Source organism: Tauraco erythrolophus, chromosome 1 (assembly GCF_009769465.1).
Source record: "Tauraco erythrolophus isolate bTauEry1 chromosome 1, bTauEry1.pri, whole genome shotgun sequence".
Taxonomy (NCBI): Eukaryota; Metazoa; Chordata; class Aves; order Musophagiformes; family Musophagidae; genus Tauraco; species Tauraco erythrolophus.
The window spans coordinates 11235126-11258588 of NC_141465.1; the positions used below are offsets into that span (position 1 = coordinate 11235126).

Consider the following 23463-nt stretch of genomic DNA (forward strand, 5'->3'; position numbering starts at 1 on the left):
CAGAGAGCACAGGAGGAGGAAAAGGCAGGTTATAGGCAATAGTATCATGCATGATTAGTTCTTCCTACTAAAAAATCTAGTCTCTTTCATGTCATATACCATCTCATATGGAAAAACCTCATTCAGAAAGGCATCTCACAATGAAATACCACAAAATCAATTTTGTATTATAGAGCAGCTTTTTTTTTGATTATACATCAATATTTTATCTCCTTCTAAACTGCTTAAGATAAGAAATCTTAGCCTCCCTGAAGTTTGGCATAGCTCTTACAACCTTCAACAGGGCTAACGTTACACTGAAGCAGTAACTATTCATTTGAACAGAATCTTGTAATTTCCAGGATGTTTTACACAGATTAAAGAAGCAATTTTACTTCATATCTCCTCTTTCACACTCCAGAATTTCCCCTAAGCAATTCAGAAAGTAATTTTCTGATATGCAACAGAAAGTTATCTTAAAACTAACTCTCTATTTACAAGGAACATAAAGATAACTTTGGATAGTTTCTCTATTCTCTTTTATACTAACAGAATCGGAATCAATAACAGAGAAAATACTAAGTATAGCAACCACTCTCAAAATGAACCTAGTTATCTGACTTCTGTAGTACTGTTCATGAGCACCAAGCTAAAAATCAATGGTATTCTACAGGAATCACAAGATTCTTGTATATATGCACTTGACCAGTCAGGTAACTTCACAAGATACAGTATACTGTCTGCTAAAAATCAAAAGAAACCAAGTACAGAATATGAATATAACTGTTGCTAGACTCCTGTAACATGTCTCAAAACAATGTGCTTTTAACTATGTTTAGATGTGACCCTGCAGCCAAGTTAGACAACTAGACATTAGTGAAAAAAGCTTCATAATTGAAAGGTAAAATTAGAAAAATAAAAGGTAACTAATACAGGATTAAATCCATTAACAAATTTTTATTTCTCCAATATGAGTGAAGAAAAAATCAGGACAACAGAAGTGCCACAAATGGTAAAAGTTCAGTTTGAATAATTAGTATGTATAGCACCACATTGAAATTATTTAAAAACTCCACACATCATGATATTTAATCTGACAGATTCCTTTTCTAGATGCGGAGTTTATGATATAGAATCATTACTAGCAAAAAAAAATATGTATGAACATAAAACAAACACATAAGCACTGATCAAATTCATAACTTAAGTGTGCTACCATGAAAGATGTTAAGATGATTTTTACTTTACTATGAAGCAAGAACTCGATGCAAATTTTGAAAAGCAAATTATATTTTCAAATATGCTTTTCGAGAATGCATTGCTTGTTGTACCTAATTCAGAAGAAGAAAGGAAAAGTAATGTGATTTTTTTTTCTGTTCATTTGTACTTTAGATTTTTGTCTGTTTGTCTGCTAATACAGTATTTTTTTGCTTCACAGCACTGTCGAAGAATGATGACATTAAAAACAGATCATGGTTACAAAATTCCTATGTCTTAAAATCTAAAAGGTTAGCATTTTTTGAATTTGGAGTTCTGAGCTTTAGTAGTAAGCCATTTTTAAAAAAAATACATTTTGATATTAATACTATCACAAGTATAAAAAAATATCTACCACTTCTCTGTGGTAGAAAGAAAAACAAAAAAAAAAAACCCGAAAGTGCCAAAAATTCACTCTTTCAATATTGCAGTGAGTGGAAGCATCACACAATATAGAGGTATGAACCTAGAATAATTATTTAGCTTCTGAGACAGCAAGTTTATTTGGAAAGCAATAATCAGCAAAACCTCTCACCTCCCAGGCTTAGTGCTGTATTTTTGCAACCTCGCTTTCACTTCATCGTATGTCAGGAATGCCATATATCCAGGATGCGTCACAGCTAAGAAGTTCCAATTCCTTAAGATTGAACCCCATGGCTAAAAAGACAAGACAAACTATGAAAAGACAAGACAAGCTGCAGCCAAGTAGTTACATATTTCTAAGAAAACCCAAGTCAATTTGTCAGAGAGACCCTACAGTGTTTCAGCTTCAGCTGAAAAATGTGCACTTTTGGTTAAGATCTAAACAGTACAAAAAACTGTCCTATATACCCAGCTTTGCTACAAGGGTTTCTTTAAAAGAATTACTCCAAGAACATCAGATGTAAATTTTTGGATAAAGATTTTTGAAGACCGTGAATTTAAGGGATCTTCTATTTGTAGCTACATAAAATATTAAACATCATGTTTAGTTAGAACTTCGAGAGTATGGCTCCATGATGGTTTAATAAAAACAAAATTAAGCCTATTCTTGAGAGGTCTTGAGGCACTTTCATAGTTAGCGATAAGTAACACTAACAAATAAAGCCTAATAAAGCAACTAATTTGAGCTATCATTCCTTTTCTTACTCTCTACTTCTTGATTTCTTCAGTTACCATAATGGTATTACAGCCAGAAAACAAAACAATTATTGATAGTACTTCATCACAGTCTTTGCTGACCTGAAGAGCAAACACTTCAGAAAACTTGGTGAAACGTGCCTGATATGCTATCACCTCGAAGAATACGGAACAGTCCCTTACTGTAAATGAAGGATGATTTTTAAGTAGTGGATTAATACACGTACATTAAGTGTTCATTACCAGCATTTGGAGAGATTCACTTGTCTCTCAGTGGTTTGGAGTTTTTATTTTTTTATGTGTTGGTCAAAAGATCAAGGCAGGTGAGGTTCAGCGACACAAGTGAAGAGGCTTGTGTTCTCGTGTGCCCTGCAAATTCCCTTTAAAAGGACTTTGAAGGGCTAGTAAATCACAGATGAAATGCCCTTGTGACACATTTGAGCAGAGTATCCTAACAGTTCTGCTTGAGATTGATATATTTCTCAGGCAGACTTTAATCACTACTTAAACATGGATGAACACCTGTTTTATTAAAAAATTAATACCTCTTCAAATCAGACACATGAAATAGAACAGTAAGGTTTCAGCATAGAGGCCATAAAAAACCTCAAGTGTTCGAATTTGTACAAGATAAAAGAGGAGAAAAAAAAAAAAAATCATGATTCTAGATGCAACACCACACCTTGCCAGGTCCTCTCTGCATTCTTACCAAAGATGGATGCCCGGAGGCTTCATCACATGAAAAACTATAGTTGCCTTAGATAAAAAAAAGGAGTTGACTTTTCCTCTTTCACCATACCAACACTGACGCTTCCTTCCCAAACACACAACGTTCTTTCTCCTGTGGTGTTACCCAAGTGCACGCACGTAAATCAAAAAGCATGATCAAACTCTCGGTACTTTGATGTTTTGTTGGACCGTGGTAAAAAAAAGGCTTGCTACAAAACATGATAAAATAAATCCAAGTAGTGTGCAAACTCCTTGGTTAATCAAACCATCAAGCTTTTAAGTTGACAATAGACAGCATCTTCTCAAATGCTTGGACTCTCTACAGTGTACCACACTACTGCTGTATCTAGAAAACGATGTGACAGTACGACTGATAAATTGAAGGGCAAGAACTCACAGCTTGCCTCATCCGCACAACCAGAGCATCACAAAAGCAGAAACGTAAAATGGGAAAAGATTCATACACTTTCTCTTCCATAGAAACATTTCTGCACAAAAGAACAACTTATTTGAGCTTGTTAACAGTGACAGAATGAAGTTCCTTCCCTTCAAAGCATCTACGTGTTTTGCCATGCTAACTTTATCTCTGGTCAGAAAATACAGCACGTAAAGCTGCGTACATATACAGTGGGGAGGCAGGGGGAGCAACTTCACTTCGACAGGATCTCCAGAAAACGTAGTCTTGCTTTCTTCTGTCAATAAGCATCATCATAAACGTAGCTTTTCTGTAACACAACCCACAGTTGGCAAAACAGTATTTCAATTACTTAAACAACCGGGATTTTCTCTCCGTGGGTGTACGCACACACAGTTACAGAAGCTGTTTAAAAACCTAGAGAAGTAACATGTAACCTCGGGCAGAGGTTCTCAAATCGAGTTCAGTGCAAATTCACTTCAATAGTTATGCAGGTATTGCACCAATTAGTAATTTGTTTGGCAAAAATTCTCTCTCTGCTGCTTTGTTAAAATTAAAAGTTAATCCTAAGCAGTCTTCTCTCCTTACACATATCAGCACTGCTGATCCCCCCTTTCCCAGCACAAGGCACAGTCATGAATCAAACCAGCAATGGCCTCACAAAGAAACTAATGCGTTGACAATCATCGGTTTATAGAACAACGTAAAATAAATCTCATTTGAGGCTTCTGTCCTGAAGTTTAATGCAATCTATAGGACCCCACACAGCATCAGAACAAACTGTTACTTCTCAGATCATTGATTTCTCATGTAATTTTATATTTGATGTACAGATTAGAGCAAAACAAGAAACCTTCTAACCCTGTTATTATTCATAAGCAGAACGCTTAAGGGAAAAAAAAAAAAACTACCAAAAGGAACCTTAAATAATGCATTTCATACGGATGTATGTGGCAGCCAATGAGCCTCAGACATTTTGCAGTCATGTCTGAGATCAAGATTTAGGCTTGATTACTAACCTGAACACCATTATTAGTTTGCCAAATACTGAATAAAAGAGGGAGTTTGACAGAATAGAAACTGATCCCAATGCAGCATTGTTCAGACAGGAATGCTTGATCATATCAATATCAAGCTCCACATACAGGGCAAAGCTTAGGGGGATTTTGTTAAAGCACCATAAAGTACAATGATCTACATTCTCTAGTTCATTATTTCATGAAAGAGAACTCCTAAAGTTCTGTTCAAATCTCCCTAACCTATGTGGGTTTTAATAAGTGACCAAGTTTGTGGTTAAATTAAAGATTACTTACACCGTAACATTTTCAACATCAATACAGTGTTGACTCAGAATGAAGAAGAGATGATCAAAATCAAAACTCTGTAAACTAAACCATTAATCATCTCCTGCCAAATCTTAATATCAATTTCATAATGGCTCCCTTTCCCATAAATGTAAAAGCAAAAAAGCTAAACAGAGATTATCACAGAATAGCATGTAAGATGGAACAAACATATTGCCCAGACTTTGATGTAAAATTAGTATTTTGTATGTATCTCCAACAGGCTAAAGAATAATTATAGAATAATTTAGGTTGGAAAAGACCTTTAAGATCATCGAGGCCAACCGTTAACGTAGTATTGCTCAGTCCACCACCAAACCACATCCCTAAGTGCTTGATAACCCTTTCACAGTGATGAAATTTTTCCCAATATCCAATCTAAACCTCCTCTAGCACCACCTGAATCTGTGCCCCAGTTTATCACTGTATGGGGTAAAGAAAGTAAATGATCAAATAAATGGTCGTATACCTTAAGGATTCCTACATACAAAAAAAATATCTGAAGCGATACATTCAGAATCAGTAAATCTACTAAGGATGCAAACCAGCACAGCCTTCTATATTGTCTAAAATACTTCAAGTATGTTCTTTAGAAGAGACACAAGGTTAACAGAGGTGTGTAACATACATATAAGGTTATTTCAGATAAATATTACCTATTAACAATAATACAGTTAATCCTATTCCAAAAGATAGTCCCTTACTGTAATAAACAGTTCAGCATTAATGGCAAAAATATGTTCAAAAAGAAAGGAGTTAAGCCTACATTTAGCCTTAAAAAAAAACAAATCACATGCAACTTTCCTTACGTGTTTGTAGAAACATTTCATATAACTATATGTAGATACAAAAGTGTAATGAAAACACAAGTAAAACTTAGATAAGTATCTGAAGGTCTACGTTTCTAGGAATGCATTTAAGAATAGTGAAAAATAAGTAAGCAGCAAACACAAAGATATTGTAATTGTAGTAAATATGTGCAAAAATGAAGCACGTGTTGCTGGATGTTTTTGGTTTTTCAGATATAAGTGTTGATGCTCCAAACATTTCTGAATGACTAAAAAAAAAAAAAGGCACAATTTATTTCTAAATTCTAGTGTTTCAGTTATTTCAGTTTTTCCAAAAAATCTGCTTCCTTGATCCATAGGTATTTGCCTCAGGGCACTAAGCTTCTCAAATTCATATAAGTATCTAAAATTTTCAGATCTTACCTGAAATAATCTAGTGAAGATATCAAATTCAAAAATTGAAATGTAGTCATTGCAGGTCAAGTCAATAGTAGATTTAAGAGCCATTGCTTCCAAACCAGAGCTTATCTGATGAACTTCATGAAGGCACTGCCTGAACACTTTCCATGGCACTATAGTTCTGTGAGAGGGGTGGAAATAATGAATTTAATAAAACCACAGATTTAAGATTTGATACCTTATTTAGACATAAGAACTGGGCTTTAAAAGAAGCGGAATATTAATGTGGTTTCTCTACAGATAAAAAAAAAAAAAAAAATATCAAGTTTTCTGAAAGCAGCCTAAGCAAATAAAAGAACGGTTTGCCTTCCTTTAAACACAGTCAAACAAAGTGTAATTGATTTTACAACAATAAATATTCAAGTTTCCTTAGGAGGGTAAGAAAAATACCACCACAGAAACGGAAATATCCTACCAAGCAGGTGTAGCAATCAACCTCACACCCTCTCAACGATAAAGGACCAGCTCTGTGCTTGGTAAGGAACTTTTTTCACAGCCTCTCTTCTCAGAATGATAAGCATCAACTTAGTATGATGACATTTTTTATAGCTAAAGCTCATAAACACTGGTCAAATAACATGATAGCAATCAACCACCGCTACTGGTCCAAGGCCTGTCATAGCCCATCACGGCTACATGAATGTTAGAAGACACATCTCACATCTTCACCTTCACACATTCTTGCAGGACAGGGAGTATTTTCAGAGAGCAGTGAATGGCAGAAAAAGTGCGAAATCAGAATACAAGAAAATTTAAATTATTCTCTTTATACAAAGCCATATTCTGTCAAATTCAGTTTCTGTTTTCACAGTTGGAGATAATGCTGATTAGTTATTTTGCCTACCCAGTGCTTGTATTTGAAATCTGACATGAGGCTGATTACTTGAAAGTCACTCTCAAGACTATGAGAAATTGTTCAATAATAGCAATTCTTCTTCTCATGTCATTAGGGTCAAAGCCAAATTTTGCAAAAGCCATAACCCACCTTCTCTTCAAAGAGTTCTGCCTCACATTGAGAACAGATGATATTTCAAAAATGTTTTAATTAACCAAAATATAACCAACATAATTATTTTCAGGACTTAACAAGATCTCACACATTCATAATAATATTTTGTTAATAACTGCTAAAATGACAAAAGGCACAGGCTTCACAAACTCATCAGTATTTCTCGCAATTTTTATTAGTTCACATCGCCTTATTTTTGTAAGAGCCAAAACATTTCATTCCAGTTTTTCTAACTATTTTCTTATGTGGAAATGTACACTACTTGGTAGTACAGTATGGGGGGAGGGAGGGGTGAAGACCAAGTGCGTTAAGTTGGCCCTGCATAATAAATATTACGCAGTTAACCTAAATTAAAACAAGGAGTAATTTGAAGTACAACACTCAAGACACACTCCTGTATTTCTGCATCAGGCATTCGCTACATTTGTTAAGTGCAAAGAAATCTACTCATTACTTGGAGGCTTATATTGAGACAGTCATAAATGATAAAATGTGAAGTTTAATAGATCTCAGCAGATACTTTCATCTGTGTATGAAAAACAGGAAACCACAAAGAGCTGAAGAGAGATACCACATCAGATGCCATTTAAGAAAGAATGCACATCAAATTTTGATTATGGTAAAGAGAGAATGAAACATTGCACTAAGTTCAGACAACAAAGTCGGAATATGTCAGTGCTTTTGTGGTGTTCAACTTGTCTTAGCTCAAGTGCCTACTGCTTATTTAGTTCCTCTAGTTGCTGTAACCATGGCTCCGAAACATTTTCTGACTCTTTTTTGTAAACCACTCTAAACGGTTACAGCACTGGGATCATGTTGAAATGGGGTTAGAAAAATGCTTTTGGTTTGGGCTTGTTTTGTTGTTTTGTTGTTTGTTTGTTTGGTTTTTTTATTTGTTTTTGTGTTTTCTTTTTTTTCTTGGGGGGTGTGTGTTTTGTTTTGTTGTGGTTTTGGGTTTTGTTTTTAAAGAGTTAAGACAATAACCCTTATATAAAAACCAAAAGGGAATCTATCAGGAATGATTATAGCAATACTACACCTTAACAACTGCTTTTTCATGCCTTGCCTGAGACAAGTTTCACGAAAAACATGTTCATTAGATGCGATTAATAAGTAGGATCTTTCGCTATCTACTCACTAACACGCTGCACTCCCAAACCCCCACTATCAACAGAGAAAACAAACAAAAGTCTTAAGGAGAATATGTTTTCAGAGCTCTGTTGGCTAGTACTTTGGCTAAGACAGAAACCAGATGGTGGGAAATGACTGATTATCTAATGAAATAACATCTAAATTTATTTTGTGAGACTCCTCCAAGAACAAGTGTCCAAAAAAAGTGGTGGCGCCAATTTAAAACTCACTAAACTCAGCAGATTTTTTTTCTGCAGATTTATGGAATTGGTCTTTTATCTTCTGCTTTCTTAAATAAAAGTGAGAACTGGTTGTTGAAACACGTTAAGTCCTATTTCTCAGCAGGTACTTCTATACATCTATCATTCCTAAATACTTGGAAACAGCATCAGTCAGAGATCTTCTCTCCCCAACATGTCTCTCCAGTTTATACATACAAGTTGCCACGCTCTTTTGAGACCATGCAGACAGCACACGCCCACTCGAAACAAGGGTGTTGCCGAGTCTTCACAAGGTGAAGGATTCTGCAACGTCCTCTCCTCCTGCTCCTACAGCACTGAAATCTGGTGACCTTTCAGGCACATCCTGAGAAACATCCTCCCTCTGGCAGAGATGCAGGAGGGGGTCACACAGAACGCTTCCCACAGCAATGAGGGGGTGAAAGAGGTTTTCGTAGACAGCTGGAAAGTTGAGTCTGTGTTTGAATCAACATTTCACTGTTGCTTTCCTGTGTTTTAGGGGATAGACAGCCTTTGAAGGCACCTTTTCGTTATTCAAATCTAAAGAGTTATTTTAATAGTCTGGGGAGAAGGCAGGGGCAGTGGGAGGGGGAAGGCAACAGGACCAATCAAACCAAGGTTGAAATTGAGACTGTCCTAGTTAATAGCACTCTTAGATTGTTGTTTAAATAAATATATTACTTCTTTTTAAAACAGAAAAAAATATTGCCTTTATAGAAAGAAAAAACAGGATCCTGTTTGTAATGAAATACTGCCTGCAGCGCTCAGCTCCCAAACCACAGAAGGTATCTCCCATAAATAATTTCCGTGATCCTTTGTCCTTGTAGTATTTGTTGCACGATGCCCTAATGATACTCTGCACTAGAGGCTGGTAGGTATTCTCCACGTCTCACGCTATTAGGCTGACCCTGTGGACGCTTCTTTAGGAGGAGATGAGTTAGTCAGCCCTGCAACAGCTCATCAGAAAGATGTGATCTGACGTCTCAGTAACATTAGTTCTCTATGGAATCAGGTTGAGGAAGTGCAGTGTCTCAGTACTTCAGGCATTTAAATCCCGGTTACGTAAGTGATCCCTGGCAGTAGAGCGCACATGACTCCAGCTGAAACAATGTTCTGGGGAGTATCTCAGGTGAGAGGATGGTATTTCATAGCGACTGTACTTCCCTCAAATCTCTGATGCCCAAAGTTAAGAGCTCTATGACACATGCACACCTTATGAACAGATCACACATGGCTTTGGTAAGAGTTTCTCTTTTTATAATATAATTTGGGGAAAAAAAGCAGACACTGAAGTAATACAAAAATATCTGACTGCATTATATGTACATACTGTTATTGTGCTACATGCGTTACTTTATTACAACCTCCAAGTAATCCAAAACCTACAGAAAAACAATTTTAGAAGGAAACAAAAATATGAAGGAAGCTGAAACGCACACCTTATACAGCAGAAACAGGTTATGGAGGACTTTTTACAAAGAAATCCTAACCTCTATCTGCCAGACTTTTAGTGACTTTGTACTGCCTTTCCTCATCATTAGAGTAGAAGCAAGCTCATATCAATTTAAGGAAAGAACACACAAAATTAAAAAAAAAGTGATCCTGAGTAATTTTTCCCAAAGAGGCTTTCGGTGCTCATCTTATTTCTCTCTGAAATCAACAAAACTATCTAGTATCTTGGCATTTACCTCGGGGTTGTCTTATCTGAGAGTCCTGTCAAAAATCCTAAAATAAGCCATTTCTCCTCCAAGCCTCTCAAAATGACTCTACTTCTCCACATTTCTTCTGCAATAGTAAAATTAGTAAGCGTATTTGAAGAACTGCGATAAATTCAAAAATGTCCTGATTGAAGTATAAGCATTTAAAAAATACTTTTATATAGGATGGTATCTATTCACTAGTATTGACACAAAGGCAAGTGTCACTCCATAGTCTCGAATACAGTGTTTTAAACACCACCCACACAACTTCCATATGCCTAAAAGAGAAGGATTACTATCCAGTATGTAATTTTTAAGCAATTTAACAGAGGAATTTAGGTCTTCCCTTCCTTCCTGCCCTGATCATGTGTACATAGGATTTTCTTAAACTCCCTGAACATTGCTGCATTATTAAAAGGCAAAAGACATTAAAATAAACCTGGAGAGGAAGCAAATATTTTCTGAGCATGCAGAGTACAGCACTTCAGTAGAACTGCAGGGATGCAGCTATTCTGGAACGCCAAGTGACACTGCTCCCATATGAACCAGAGCAGACCACAAGGATGTCTAGGAAGGTAAACATGTACCTGTGTAGTTTTTCTCACAGTGAACATCTTTGTCTGCAAAAGACACTCTCAAATGTTGCCAGAAAATATAACATGAAAAAGGTATTGCTGTATCCAGAGCAAACTCAAAAATATTCAAGCAAATAGTGATCTAGATAGAAACAACTCTGCAAGTCTGCAGTGAGCAATATGGATTTTAGCCTATCATCACCACACAGAGCATTTTCTTACGAGTGCTGCTTCAGTTTTAAGTGAGAGGCCACATGTTTGCATTGCTTCTGAACTGCAGAGCAATAATTGACACACAGAAGGCTTCAGAAGTTCAGCCCTAAGGGAAAAAAGGAATCCTGCCATATCATGCCAGTACAACTGTTAAATAGTGAAATCATGCAAAACAAATATAGATGAACCTAACATGAGAAAAGAGAAGGCAAAAGAGAGAAGATGAGCCTTATGAAATGAGGAAAATATATGACCAAAAATATTTACTTCCAGAGCCTCATAACTGGACATTGCTGGAGAAACAGTAAGTTAGTACTTCCTTAGGGGACACTGGAAGTCTGCATTTCCTGAAGTGTCCCTGAAGGGATACACCTATCTATGTATTTCCAATTCTGATCTCTAACCACAAATCCAAAGCACGCCCATGCTTTTGCACATCCTTTTATACTTAAAACACTGCCTCTTCTGTCTATCCATTGAGAATCTGTTCTCCTGTCTCACAATCTTGTGTGCCAGCTATTACAACTTTCTTTTCTTTACCCTTTGTACATGCAGTTTTACACCTTATTCTTAGCGACTTAGAACAGCTATGAAGACCATTGTCCTTTTCTGGTTTTTAATTGTATCTTCCAACTTTCCATTGACTAGCTCTTCTCTATAGTGTTATCTCTATCTTTTTCAAATTTGTTTATCTCACATTTGTATGAAAAAGATCTAGCAAGATTTATGTCTCACTAGCACCCAGGGAATGGTACCTTCCGCCTCTAGCTCAAGTTTTTAAACAAGAGTAACAAGAAGTCTATTTCCTATGCTGCTGATCAGCCAAGGGAGAAACCATCCTCTAAAAGCCTCATTCCCTGTTTACTTCCTTCTCTTTAAAAAGTTCCTGTTGCTAAAGCATCATCAGTCTTGATGGTGATGAAGGCTATGGCACTCAGATCACTGCCTCTTCCTCTTTCGTCTCTCTTTATCTTTGGCTTCCTCTTACACTTCAGTTCATACTCAGATTTGAAGCTCTCTGGGCCAGGACTGCCTCTTAGGGCTCTTGGGCACTATCAGCAGCAAGAACAGGAAATCGAGTAATAAATGAAGGGGATCAACAAGGTGTTAAAACCTCGCTTATTTGAGGTTTCACTTTCTGACAGCTAAATGTTTTCAAGTCAAGTCGTGCATTATGGTCTGCCTGTTTTACCACTTTTTCTCTGAACTCAAGCCACAGAGGCTATGTCTGTTCCATCTCGAGCCAAAAAGCACTGACCATAGCAGAACTACGACTACTCAAAATTTAGAATATCAATCTGAAATACTGTTTAACTGCTACTGAGGAATCAATAGCTACATTCTTTCCTGAATTCCAATAAAAAATAAAGACATTTCAGTTCTCAGCTGAAAAAAAAAAGTATCAGAGCATTAAAACAGTAATGTGTTTGACCCTAGAAGTGAAAGAATTTCTAATTCCTCAGAAACCAAAAGGTGAGGGAAATCTATTTATCTGACAACAATAACAGAAATGCTTTCATTTTTTTAAGGTTTCACAATGAAGAGTAAAAAATCAAAAGTTAAAATAAATGGCAGAACTATGGAGAACTGAAAATCTAAGAACATTGACATTTCACTGCTGATTCATTCTGCAAGACGAAGACAGCCACAAATCACAAATTTCAATAGTCACAAAGCCCTGCATGACTTCACTGTAGCTTTCAAATTCAGCAGCTGGAAAGATCTGTTAGGTCATCTCGCCCACTCTCCTTCTCAGTTCAGGATCGCTCCCAGCGGTATTTTGCACATTTTTGCTCAGAATAGAAAACTAGTAAAAGATGTAAGGTGCTATTAAAATGAGTGAGGAACCAGGGGAAATTAACATCAAGCACTACATAGTGATAAAATGCAGATAATGAAGAAGCTATCAGATTGCATTTTATATGCATATTTACAACCCACTGGGGGTTACTAAAGGATCTGTAAACAAATGTAACTGCTGATTACATGCCTGACAATTTCACAGTTCCATTTAACATTACTGTTTCGTGGTACATTTAACCATCATTTGCTTCAGTGCAACTATAATGGTAAACCATGAGGGAAGATTCACTCCACTAAAGCCACTTGCTCCAAGAACTGTATTCCATTAACCAGTACAAATTTAATAGTCCCACCTTCTCAATTTCACTGCTTTCCTGCTTTTGACACTATCCAGCTCTTTCTTGGTATAGATTTTAACCTAAAATCTTGACCTTGACTATGGTGTAAAGCTTGTGTCAATTTATTCCCTAGTTCTTTTTCAGCCAGCTCCTTTATTTTGTTTAAGAGGCTCTCTTCCTCCTCACAGCCTGTGAATATGCCAAGGAGCTCCACTCTCAGCTTACTTCAGTCATTCAGCTTTCGGAAAGTTCTTGTTCCTGATTTTTGCTCTCACAAAGTGGATCCAAAATTCTCTCTAATCCTCATCTCCCTGACAGCTTTTCTCTGCCAGCTTCCTTGACAAAGTCAATACACCAAAACCATCCTGAGCCTTCTCTTTGACACTGCTGACCTTCTTACCTGCCCCCTAATTCAGATACATACTCTACTTCGCCCTTGCAAAGAAATCAATTCCTCCTTTTCTTCCTTCGTCATACTGCTTTTGTCCACATTCTCCTTTCATCCAGATAATAAAAATCTCATTATCATCCACTTTGATTTAACAATCCTCCCTGTACATTCCTAAACCTCACATTAGAGTCTCCAGATCCTTTCCAAACATCATATCACTTCCAAGGTTTCCCCCTCCTCTGAAACATGCAATATTGGAAAACCCCACAATTGTAAAGGCTCTGATTATTTACTCCTTTTGCGTTCTCTACCGATGTGAGGGCTGACAATTTTCATTATCGACATATCCACTGCTCTCACAAGCACCATGGCATTCTCTCCCATCCAAGCTTCTCTAGCTACTGACAGTATTTGGAAGTTGTGTAGAGATGTACCAGAAACGCAAAAGTTGAGGCAGTATGTGAAGGCAAAGAATGTGTGAAGTTATCTCAGCACATTGCTCTGATGGAGCCATTCAAATCACTTGCTGAGTTCCACTTCTGTGTTTTCTGCAGAAATTCAAAGAGTAGCCAGATGTGTGATCATCAGAGACTTGAAATAGTTAGCCTGGCAAAATAAATGGCTAATGAGTTTGAAGTCATGCAAAAGTACACCTGACTAGCTTTAAACACAAAAAGAATGACTGAATCCTATGATCCTTATTAATAACAGGATGAATAAACTTAGTTACAGCTGCACAACTTTGCAGCAAGTGTTCAGACAGACAAATGTAGCCAACAAAATTAGAAGTTCCCCATTCATTGGGGAATAGCAGTGAAAGAAATCAGGTATAGAATTTTTTTTTTTTGAAGTACAAACTAGACTCTTGAAAATTGTATATTTTGGATTTTATTCCTTAGCAAATTATAATATATTGCTTTCTGTAAACGGAAGTGTAGGTCACATTTTCAAAAATTGAAAGCCAAAGAGTCGATTAAAAAACGTCAATGGCTATTGACATCCTTCTTGCTACTTAGAATATTTCAAATTAAAAAGGAAAAAAAATGACAACATTTCAGAAAGAAATCAAGGCAGAAAATGGATTATATAAAAGCTTCCAATTCATTGTGTTTAGAAACAGGAAGGCTATTTTTATTATAATAATATGCTGGAAAAAAAACCATAAATTAATCTAATAATTCCAATTCCCTCCTTCCAATCAAATCACACAACGCATCAGAATTACTTCTTGTACTACAGTTTGCCCATCAGAGCCAAGATCCAGCACAACTTACTTTTTATTTATGCTCTAATCTTGAGCAGCATTACTTAGTGACCTCAAAGTAAGGGCTGCTTTTTGCAAACCAGTGAGAAGTCGAGGCTTGCCCTGTAAAATAGAGATGCAGCCAGGGAACATGCAATGAAGTTCCTCCCTGTGCTCCTTCATTGCACTGCACACCTAACCAGAGCTGGAGGTTTCCGATAATCCTGGGGGCCTGTCCTGAGATGGTCAGATTAGAAACAGATTTTATCAGTTGTTTGCAACACTCAAAATCTTTATGTAGGTTCTGCTTCTAAGGAAGTGATACTAGCGTATTTGCAAACTAATTTGTCATAACAGGCCCATTGTGAAAGATGTGGCTCACAGGCATACCTGCCATATATTTTTAAGTGGATTGGAAAATAACTAATGTTTATTTGACATACATGCTGTTACATGTTTTTTAGTTACTTAAGCACAAGTAACTAAAAGCAAGGTAACGGCAAGGCTGCCAAGCACAGAAGAAGACAGTTCACTGCTTAGATGACAGGTAACTAAACCAGCTTCAGTTTATTAGAAAAGAGCTGGGAACACTAATGACACTGGTTACTCACCTAGTCTGAAAGCAAAGCACCTGACAAAACAGAACTCAAAAAACTTCCAGGTTATACTAGATGATCAAAGTTAAATATGTAATCCACTGGACGTCCCAAAACTGCCTTGATTCCTAGGCACTTTTGGTGCATGGATGCTTTAAGAAAAAAATCAAACTATACAAACAAAAAACTATTAAAGTACATATGGGGTGGGAGAGGAGGAGGTCAGAGGGTTAGTACTGAGCATTCATACTTAAAGTTGCATTTTATCAAGATGATTACCTAAGCAGGAAAAAAAAAAAAAAAGGATAAAAAAGGCACGGTAAGAGCTCCGGGGCCCTGAAAAGGATTAGAAAGAAGCGCTCCAGGGAATGAGTCAGGAAAGAGAAGAGTCAAACGTGAAGAAGAGAAAGACAAGAGTAGAGGTAAGTTGTTCAGATGAACCAACGCAGTTGAAAAATTCTTCTTAACCCATCTTGCTCTGAAAAAAACTTATTGATATGTTTAAGTATCCTACTGTCTGGCACCTCAAGCATTATGCCATCTGCCAAAGGAAGAGGGAGGAAATTGGCAGGACCATTGGAAGGGAGCTTGAAGGGAAGCACTTGAATCTCACACAGAAAGTGCAAGTTAGTAGAGAAATACAGAGAGGAACATGACAGTGAATAGGGAAGCTGATGAAACTGGTTACGATGAAGTGACAGAAAGAAAGAGCAGCTTGCAGAATACAAGATCTGTAAATCTCAATGACAGATATGTAATTTGTGATCAAGGCAGCTGCTAAAGGTCATTCAAGGACAGAGCCCAACAGGAAAAGAGAAGGACCATGAGGAGATTTAAATTCTGAGAGCTGCTAAGCAAAGGAGAGAAAGAGAGGAAGAGAAAACAAACACTGATGATCATCACAAAGATGATCATTAGTCATTTTTTCAAAGGTTCTGTTTTTCTTTTTTTGCTGACCATGTTTTTTAAAAGCTTCATCTGATAGAGATCCCTACATGTAATGTAAATTAATCCTTCAGATAACTTTATCTGAACTTTTGTAGGTATTTTGCACATCAGCTTCACATTAAAATGGTAACACCAAATAAAACTGTTTCCTCTAACAAAAAGATTGATACAGCAACTTGATCACACTCTAATGTTATCTACATGGAAAAGAAATTTATTAGAAGACTGAAGTGACCAGATAACACTATAATGAAATCAGAAAGCTGGAAGCTTGCAGTAGGTGTGTTTTGACTAGCCAAAAAAAAAAAAAAAGGAAGTGAAACTGTTGTAAATTCACACTGAACAAAATTAACTTGCAAAGGTGCCAACCTACAACTTATTTTAAAGAGCTGCACTTGCTCAGGAAACGTAACAGATTGTTGCAGGAATTGTTCTGTGCTTGCTACAGCCTATATTGTGCAAGACAACAGACTTGACATCCAGAATGCCTGCTCCATTATAATGTAAAATATACAAACCTCTTGCCTCCTCCCTCTCATGTCACTATTAGGCTAACAAACATTCTACATGAGAAAGTGATGAAACTAGGCATCTTCTATTAGCCTATATCTGTATCCAACAAAATTGTTTCCCAGAAACAAAAACCTTTCACATGTGCCTACCTTTACATTTTCAATATTGCATTTGCTGTAAGGATTTAATCATGTATCTATAAGTCATGCTTAGCATTAAATTTATGACCTATTGTTGAACAGTAAGTGTCTCCAAAACGTGCTTTTGATTAAGCCTTCCAACATATCTCCAGTTATTCTGTCTTTCTATAACAGAACTTGAACTGCTGTGATTACGTTGTAGGTAGTACAGTTGTAGGAAAAAAGTTTCAATAATAAGGAATTAAAACATTATTTCAACTACTTAAAAACTACTACATATTGTAGTAGCTAGAAAGTTAAAGATGGGATAAAGGAACATACTGTCCATGAGACCAATATCAAGTTCCTAATTCAGACTTTAGAGTTATCATTTGTAGAATATATATACTATGAAAGTCCACTATTTGTCATGCACATTGTGAAAACAACACACTAACTTCACCCTAGAATGGAGCCAATAAACTTCATGCAATATAGTCTAATTTATAATTGAGTGCAAGTGCCCTTGACAGAACTGGCTCCATATTTTTATTCACCCTTTGAGCAAATTACAACATTGAAAAAGAAATGAATTGATTGTTAATAATGAAATTAGCGATTTCAGTCAATTTAAAAACTTGGACAAGAATTACCTTTAAAATGCCCATCGACAGAACCATTATTTAGATTTTTGAAAATATCACTCTTTTTCATGCTTCTGATTAGGAAGAATTAAGGATTTTGCAAAATGTTAGTACTTACTTATCTCCAAAGAATTTTCTCCAGAAATCCGCAGCATCGGCTTTGGTGATACGAAAGTTATCACCCTGAAATTGGCCGTTTGGAAAAATAGCCTTGATTTCTGCTAGCATGTGGCTGAAGATGAGGGACAGCTTTGTTAGGTTTCTCCTGCGGATATAAAAGGGAGAAGAAAAAAAGTAAAAATCACATCAAATCCTTAAAATTGAATAAATTGGATTGATCTTTCAGCATTTCATATATCCTGCATATTTGTCTAATAATCATAATAATCATGTGACACCTGAAAAACACTGAGCTCTCAACTGAAAACACAAAGAAATCCAAATCAGTAGTTTGTTTCCATGCACTTTTGAGGATGTATTTTTTGTAAGTCTCCATGAAAATAAAACCATTTGTTCAGTAACAGAACAGATTTGAGTTCTCAACTGCACATTCCAAATACATTTCTGATCCCCATAAAGATTAAGCTTGTGTGTTTCTATTTCATTTAATCATTGCAGAAGCAGGAATTTGTAAAAATGAGACAGCCAATACATGTATAAAACAGAAACACCAAAAAACTCTAAATATAGTTTTATATGTGATCAAATCTGTTTCAGCCCAGGTTTCTAGAAATACAAACACTGCACAGGACTAGGTTTAGTCTTTTTTCCTATGACAATTTTAGTCTTTTTATTCTTTCCAGCTTTCTCTTACTACAGCTACTTCCTATTATCTTTTAAAATGCCTTCTCTGTAGTTAAAACTTGCTTTCAGTTTTCAGTGGCATGTTACAAACAAAAATCAAGCTTCTTTGCGATCTGCTCACTTCCATAAGCTTTCCAGACTTCTATCAGTTAATCAAAAATTGTTTAGTTTTTGGCACAGAAATCCCATTTAGTTTAGTGCAAAGAACACAGACAGCATCATTAAATACAAATAATCCTTTTGTATGGAAAAATCTGTGGGAGATGGTGGGAAGAGAAGAGACAAGGGTGAAGCAATCTTTTTTAAGAATTTCCTTCTGGAGATTCCTTAGATGATCCTTGCAATAAAGAAGGGGTATTTTCCCACCTGATATATGAAACAGAGACCGCACAGGAGATTGAGCAGTTTCTGCTGAAGAATTTGTATTCATATGTATTTTAATGAGTTAGAAGCATCCTATGTCAAGCCCATTCACCTTTCACAATCTCAGGCACTATTTAATAGTGTCTCAAACAATTTAATGAAAAACATAATAAAATGCTTATCAATCCTGTAATATATAACCGCTTATAGACAGTATTTTAAATAAATTGAAACTTATTCATAAGTCTCTAGCCACATGAAAAGATTAAGATAGATTTTTACGTATGCATACCAAATAGCTTTTAGAATGCTTAAAAATCTCCAAAAAAACCCAGTTGAACAGATTTCCTGGGATCTTCCTAAAAGAACACTCAACTTCATACTGAAGCAATAATTATTTCAACTAAATTTGTGAACAACTTGTAACAGATTCCTGTGGAAGCTATGTTGCAGATTTTACGACGGGTTTTGCTACTGGGAAAACTATGATAAAGATAGTTATTTTGAAAACATAAGTCATTTAAAACAAACAAACAACCTCTGATGAATACACTCTCCCTCCCCTCAAGATTCAGAATGGTTGTAGGGCTAATTATTTCAGAGTCCTTTAACTCCTCCAGTATAATCAAATGCCTATAATTATGATGCCCAACTGTTCCTTATTTTCTGGATGTGTTCCTTGCTATCCCCCTTCCTATTTCCTTTGTACTTTAATTACACACACGTGTTCTTTATTATTTTACTCCTCAGAACTCAAGCCCAATGCAGAGAGCAAGCAACAGCTATTTTAATGTGGCTTCCTCAGCCTGGCCTAGACCCAAGATTAAGCAAGAAGCTTTCTATACTCAGGGCAGATGGGAATGTGATTCGGTGCAAGTTTGAGCAGAGCTCTCCCTTGCCTGGTATACCATATATCTGTCTACATTAGCAAAGAACCATGTTGCAGGGGTTCTTTTCGGGTCCAAACTTCCCTAGTGAGCTTGTTGGATTCATGAAGCTTGAGCCCCATAGTGAACTAAGGGATGAAGTCATGTACAGGTGCTATCTGGGGCACTTCCTCGCCCAGAGGGGAGCGTGCATGTGTCTGTAGGCACATGTCCATGCACATGTGTTGCCTGTTAGGTGTAGCTGCACAGTACACAACCAGAGCCAACAACTGGTAGAAACTGGACAGCAAATGTGCAGTGTAGACGGGCATCCAAAAAGTTGTATCTAAATCACAAAGCCTATTCACCCGTCACTAAGTGCATCAACACTTTTGTTTCATCATACAAGTTGGTTAAAATAAAGGTAAAAGTAAAATTGTTTTTTGTTTCTATTTGTATAAACAAGAAAAAATGTTTTAATATCAAACTAAGATACCTTCTTTTTATCTGACTGCAAAGTTGAAACTTGAAACCAACCAGAACCTCATCTGTGCCTGAACATATATCATAGCATGTATTTGTAGCAGAAAATAGCAAATTCTTGATCATTTATGTACATGGTAGCAGTGATCATTTATGTACATGGTAGCAGTGTATCCTCAATTTTGATTCTTGTTTTACCAGATGATTATCTCAAGTCATTCTTTGGCATTAAATAATAATGATAAATCATGTCTTAACTTTTCACTTATATATTTTTTCTTTAGAATTATGAAGCACATATTGCACCATTTTTGCTCGGATACACTTACGTGATACCAGATCTCAGGAACTTATTGAGATAGAGACACAAAGCTCAATATTTCTGACATGTTTTCAACAATTGTATGAGGTGCAGAGATGATGTCACCAGGGTGGGCCAGTGATTCTCACTACCTGTGCATTTCACTCTTCTAACAATGTCTATCCATTTTAGTACATGTACTTCCACTGTCTTGCAAAGGGCCTTCCCAGGGCATCTCAAGAAGCACATTCTCCTCTTTACCCACTTGGCAGTCTGTGTGGCTCCACTGCCCAGAGAAGTTGTGGATGCCTCATCCCTGGAGGTATTCAAGGCCAGGCTGGACGAGGCTTTGAGCAACCCAATCTAAGGGAAGGTGTCCCTGCCTCCAGCATGGGGGTTGGAACTAGATGATCTTTTAAGGTCCCTTCCAACCCCAACCATTCTATGATTCTAGGATTTTCTAAGTTACAATGACTCCTTTTTCTCCCCCCAAATAAAGATGGAGCACTGTCAAAATTTTCCATCTTGTTTCTCATTAATAAGTGTAAGACAAGGTATTCAAGTCCTATTTATTTGAAAAACAACTAAAACTATCAGCTTTAGCATCTTGGTGAATAATCCTAATGAAAGCCACAGAACTCACCAATTTGAGTCACCTATTTTAGGTCTCATTTCCAACATGAGACTGCAAATAAACTCATCTTTATCAACTCAGGCTGCAACTCTGATGATAACACAACAGGCTCTTCTGGTCACAGTGAAGACTGCTGTAGTGGCAGAGAAGAGCTGAGCAGGTACATGCTCTGGGGAGATCCTTTTGACTCGTGATATTCAAGCAGGAGAGAGATCTTTTAAGGGATCGTATTGGAGCTACACCTCAAAAAAGTGCAGATCAAATTTTAGAGAAACAATGGTTTTTAATGCCTCAGCAGCCAGCCTTCAGGGTTTAAAATTATAAAATACTTTCACTGGCAACTGGGAGCAGGTTAGAGGTGGGATTTCTTTCCTCAGCTGCGTTATGCCTGGTACAGAGTACAAACATCTCCTTTATTTCTGTAGAGAGAATGGGTTTTGTGCTGATGAGAAAAACCTTGTATTTCAGAAATTAAAATCTAACAACACTCTTTATACCAAATTGAATTGAGATTATCATTCTCTACAATGTAATAGCTACTGTGCTAAAATTTAAGAATATTTTAACACTGAATGATGCTACATCAACTGCATTTTATGTTATGCACAGTGTACATCTCTTCCATATATGCAACATACTCAACATCTATTACTTGATGTTTTTCCTATAATTCATGCTTAGTTTTAACTTTCTTTTCCCAACTCAAACTGATGCCATACAGTTCAAATCCCTTGTAGATCTTGATTTCTGAAGTACCAGTTTTTCAGTCATACTGTACCATCTGTTGCAAGACACGCTTGCACGTGACAGATCTACTGAAGAAGTAACAAGGTTTGGATCAACCCCAGAACACCTAAGATACAAAAATTAAAAATGAATTTTCATTTAGTATAAACTTGTGAAGGTCTATTGAGTCAGTAAACATCTTTTGGTTAAAGATGAATCTTCTTGATTTCAGAATTGATCCATCTCTTGGAGTTATATACCTCATCAGCAAGTTTTCTCAAATACAGACAGTAAAGTCTGAAAACAAGAGTTGTGAGTTTGTTCACTTTTTAATAAATAACTATGTTCTGAATCAATTTTCTCTTCAGTTCCAGGGAGGAGGGTCAGGCTAGAGAATACTGCAAAGATTTCATAACTGAAGGAGTTTTCAAATACCCAATCATACGTGATTTGAAAACGGGGCTTAATAATGGAAATATTACAACATCCCAGCCACGAGAGCCGGGGCAGCTAGTAGTAGAAGGTCGGAAGCAGTCCTACCCTTCTGGATCTATTAAACAGGAACACGAAGCATGACCAGCATGCAATAACACAGATCTAAGTTTTGGCTGTGTCAACTCTGTAATCACTGCATGAAAGCTGATTTTACTTTTTGGAAGCAATATGGTCTAGCAAACAGAACCAGATAGGGAATTAGGCAGTGCCACTTCCTTTCTGCCACTGCCTGATTGATGAGGTGGGGGGAACACCTGTGTCCTGCACTTACCGCCTGCAGATGAACAGAGTGAAATACACTGAGAGCTCCAAGCAAATACGCTTGGCAGGATCACCACATACATAAATACACAAAGCGAAGCACACATCTGTGCCCTGATCCTTCATAACTGCTGCATTTCACAGACGATAACCGAGACAAAGCCATTTTAGCAATATCTCATGCAACAACGTGAAAATGCATAAACTCGCTTACATCCCTGTTGTGGGTTAGGCCGCTCTGGCAACCAAACTGCCCCCCCGCAGTCGTTGACTCACCCTCCCCAGCCCCAGGGATGAGGGAGAGAATTAAAGGATAAATGGGATACCTGTGGGTTGAGATAAGAACAATTTAATACAGATGATTTAATACACAGGGTAGATGCTCACCACCCCCTCATGTGCGAAGCCCGTCTCGTCCTGAAGCTGCAATCCCGGACGAACGCGAGGCCCAGAAATAGAGAGGGGCAGAGAGAGAGAGAGAGCACGAGTACTCCGAGAGTGGGAGTGCTGGGAGAGGGGGGGGGGGGGAAAGCAATAGAGCAAAAGCGCAGCAAGCGCAAAAGAGCAGAAGCGGCGAAAGAGCCAAAGCGCAAAAGCCCTTCTGTCCGTCTGACCCTCACTTTTCTACTGGGCATGACACTGCATGATATGGAATACTAATTGGCCAGTTTGGCCTCAATCTTAAGTTCCACCACAAATCACAAGGGGAATTGTGTCCCCTTTGTCCCAGCTATGCTCCCCCCTTATCCCGACGTGCTTCTGCACTCTGGCACACTGAAAAGTCCTTGGAGTCTCACGTCCAACCACAAACATCAGCTTGCTATCAGCATTCTTCTCAGAGCGAGCCTCTGAGTAAAACCGAAACACAGAGCTCTTGTAGGTGCTAAAAAGAAGAGCTAACTCTGTCCCAGCTAAAACCAGGACAATCCCGTATATGTATATCACTTCTGCTTTCATGCTTGTACATTAAGGTTGTTGT

The 23463-nt window shown here is 37.2% G+C and overlaps 1 protein-coding gene across 8 annotated transcripts in view; it reads right to left on the minus strand.

Annotated features, from left to right (window-relative positions):
• The window catches only part of CBLB (Cbl proto-oncogene B), a 134104-nt gene that overhangs the window by 45133 nt on the left and 65508 nt on the right, over positions 1-23463 (minus strand). For 6 of the 8 annotated variants that reach the window (XM_086625560.1, XM_086626057.1, XM_086625912.1 and 3 more), the window contains 3 exons: positions 17670-17816; positions 6054-6210; positions 1772-1893 (listed from right to left, as the gene is read on the minus strand). In XM_086625560.1, the coding sequence (XP_086481686.1) occupies positions 1772-1893; positions 6054-6210; positions 17670-17816 (426 nt within the window). The remainder of the gene's footprint in view (positions 1-1771; positions 1894-6053; positions 6211-17669; positions 17817-23463) is intronic. The other 2 variants (XM_086625984.1, XM_086625831.1) reach the window with 1 other exon arrangement.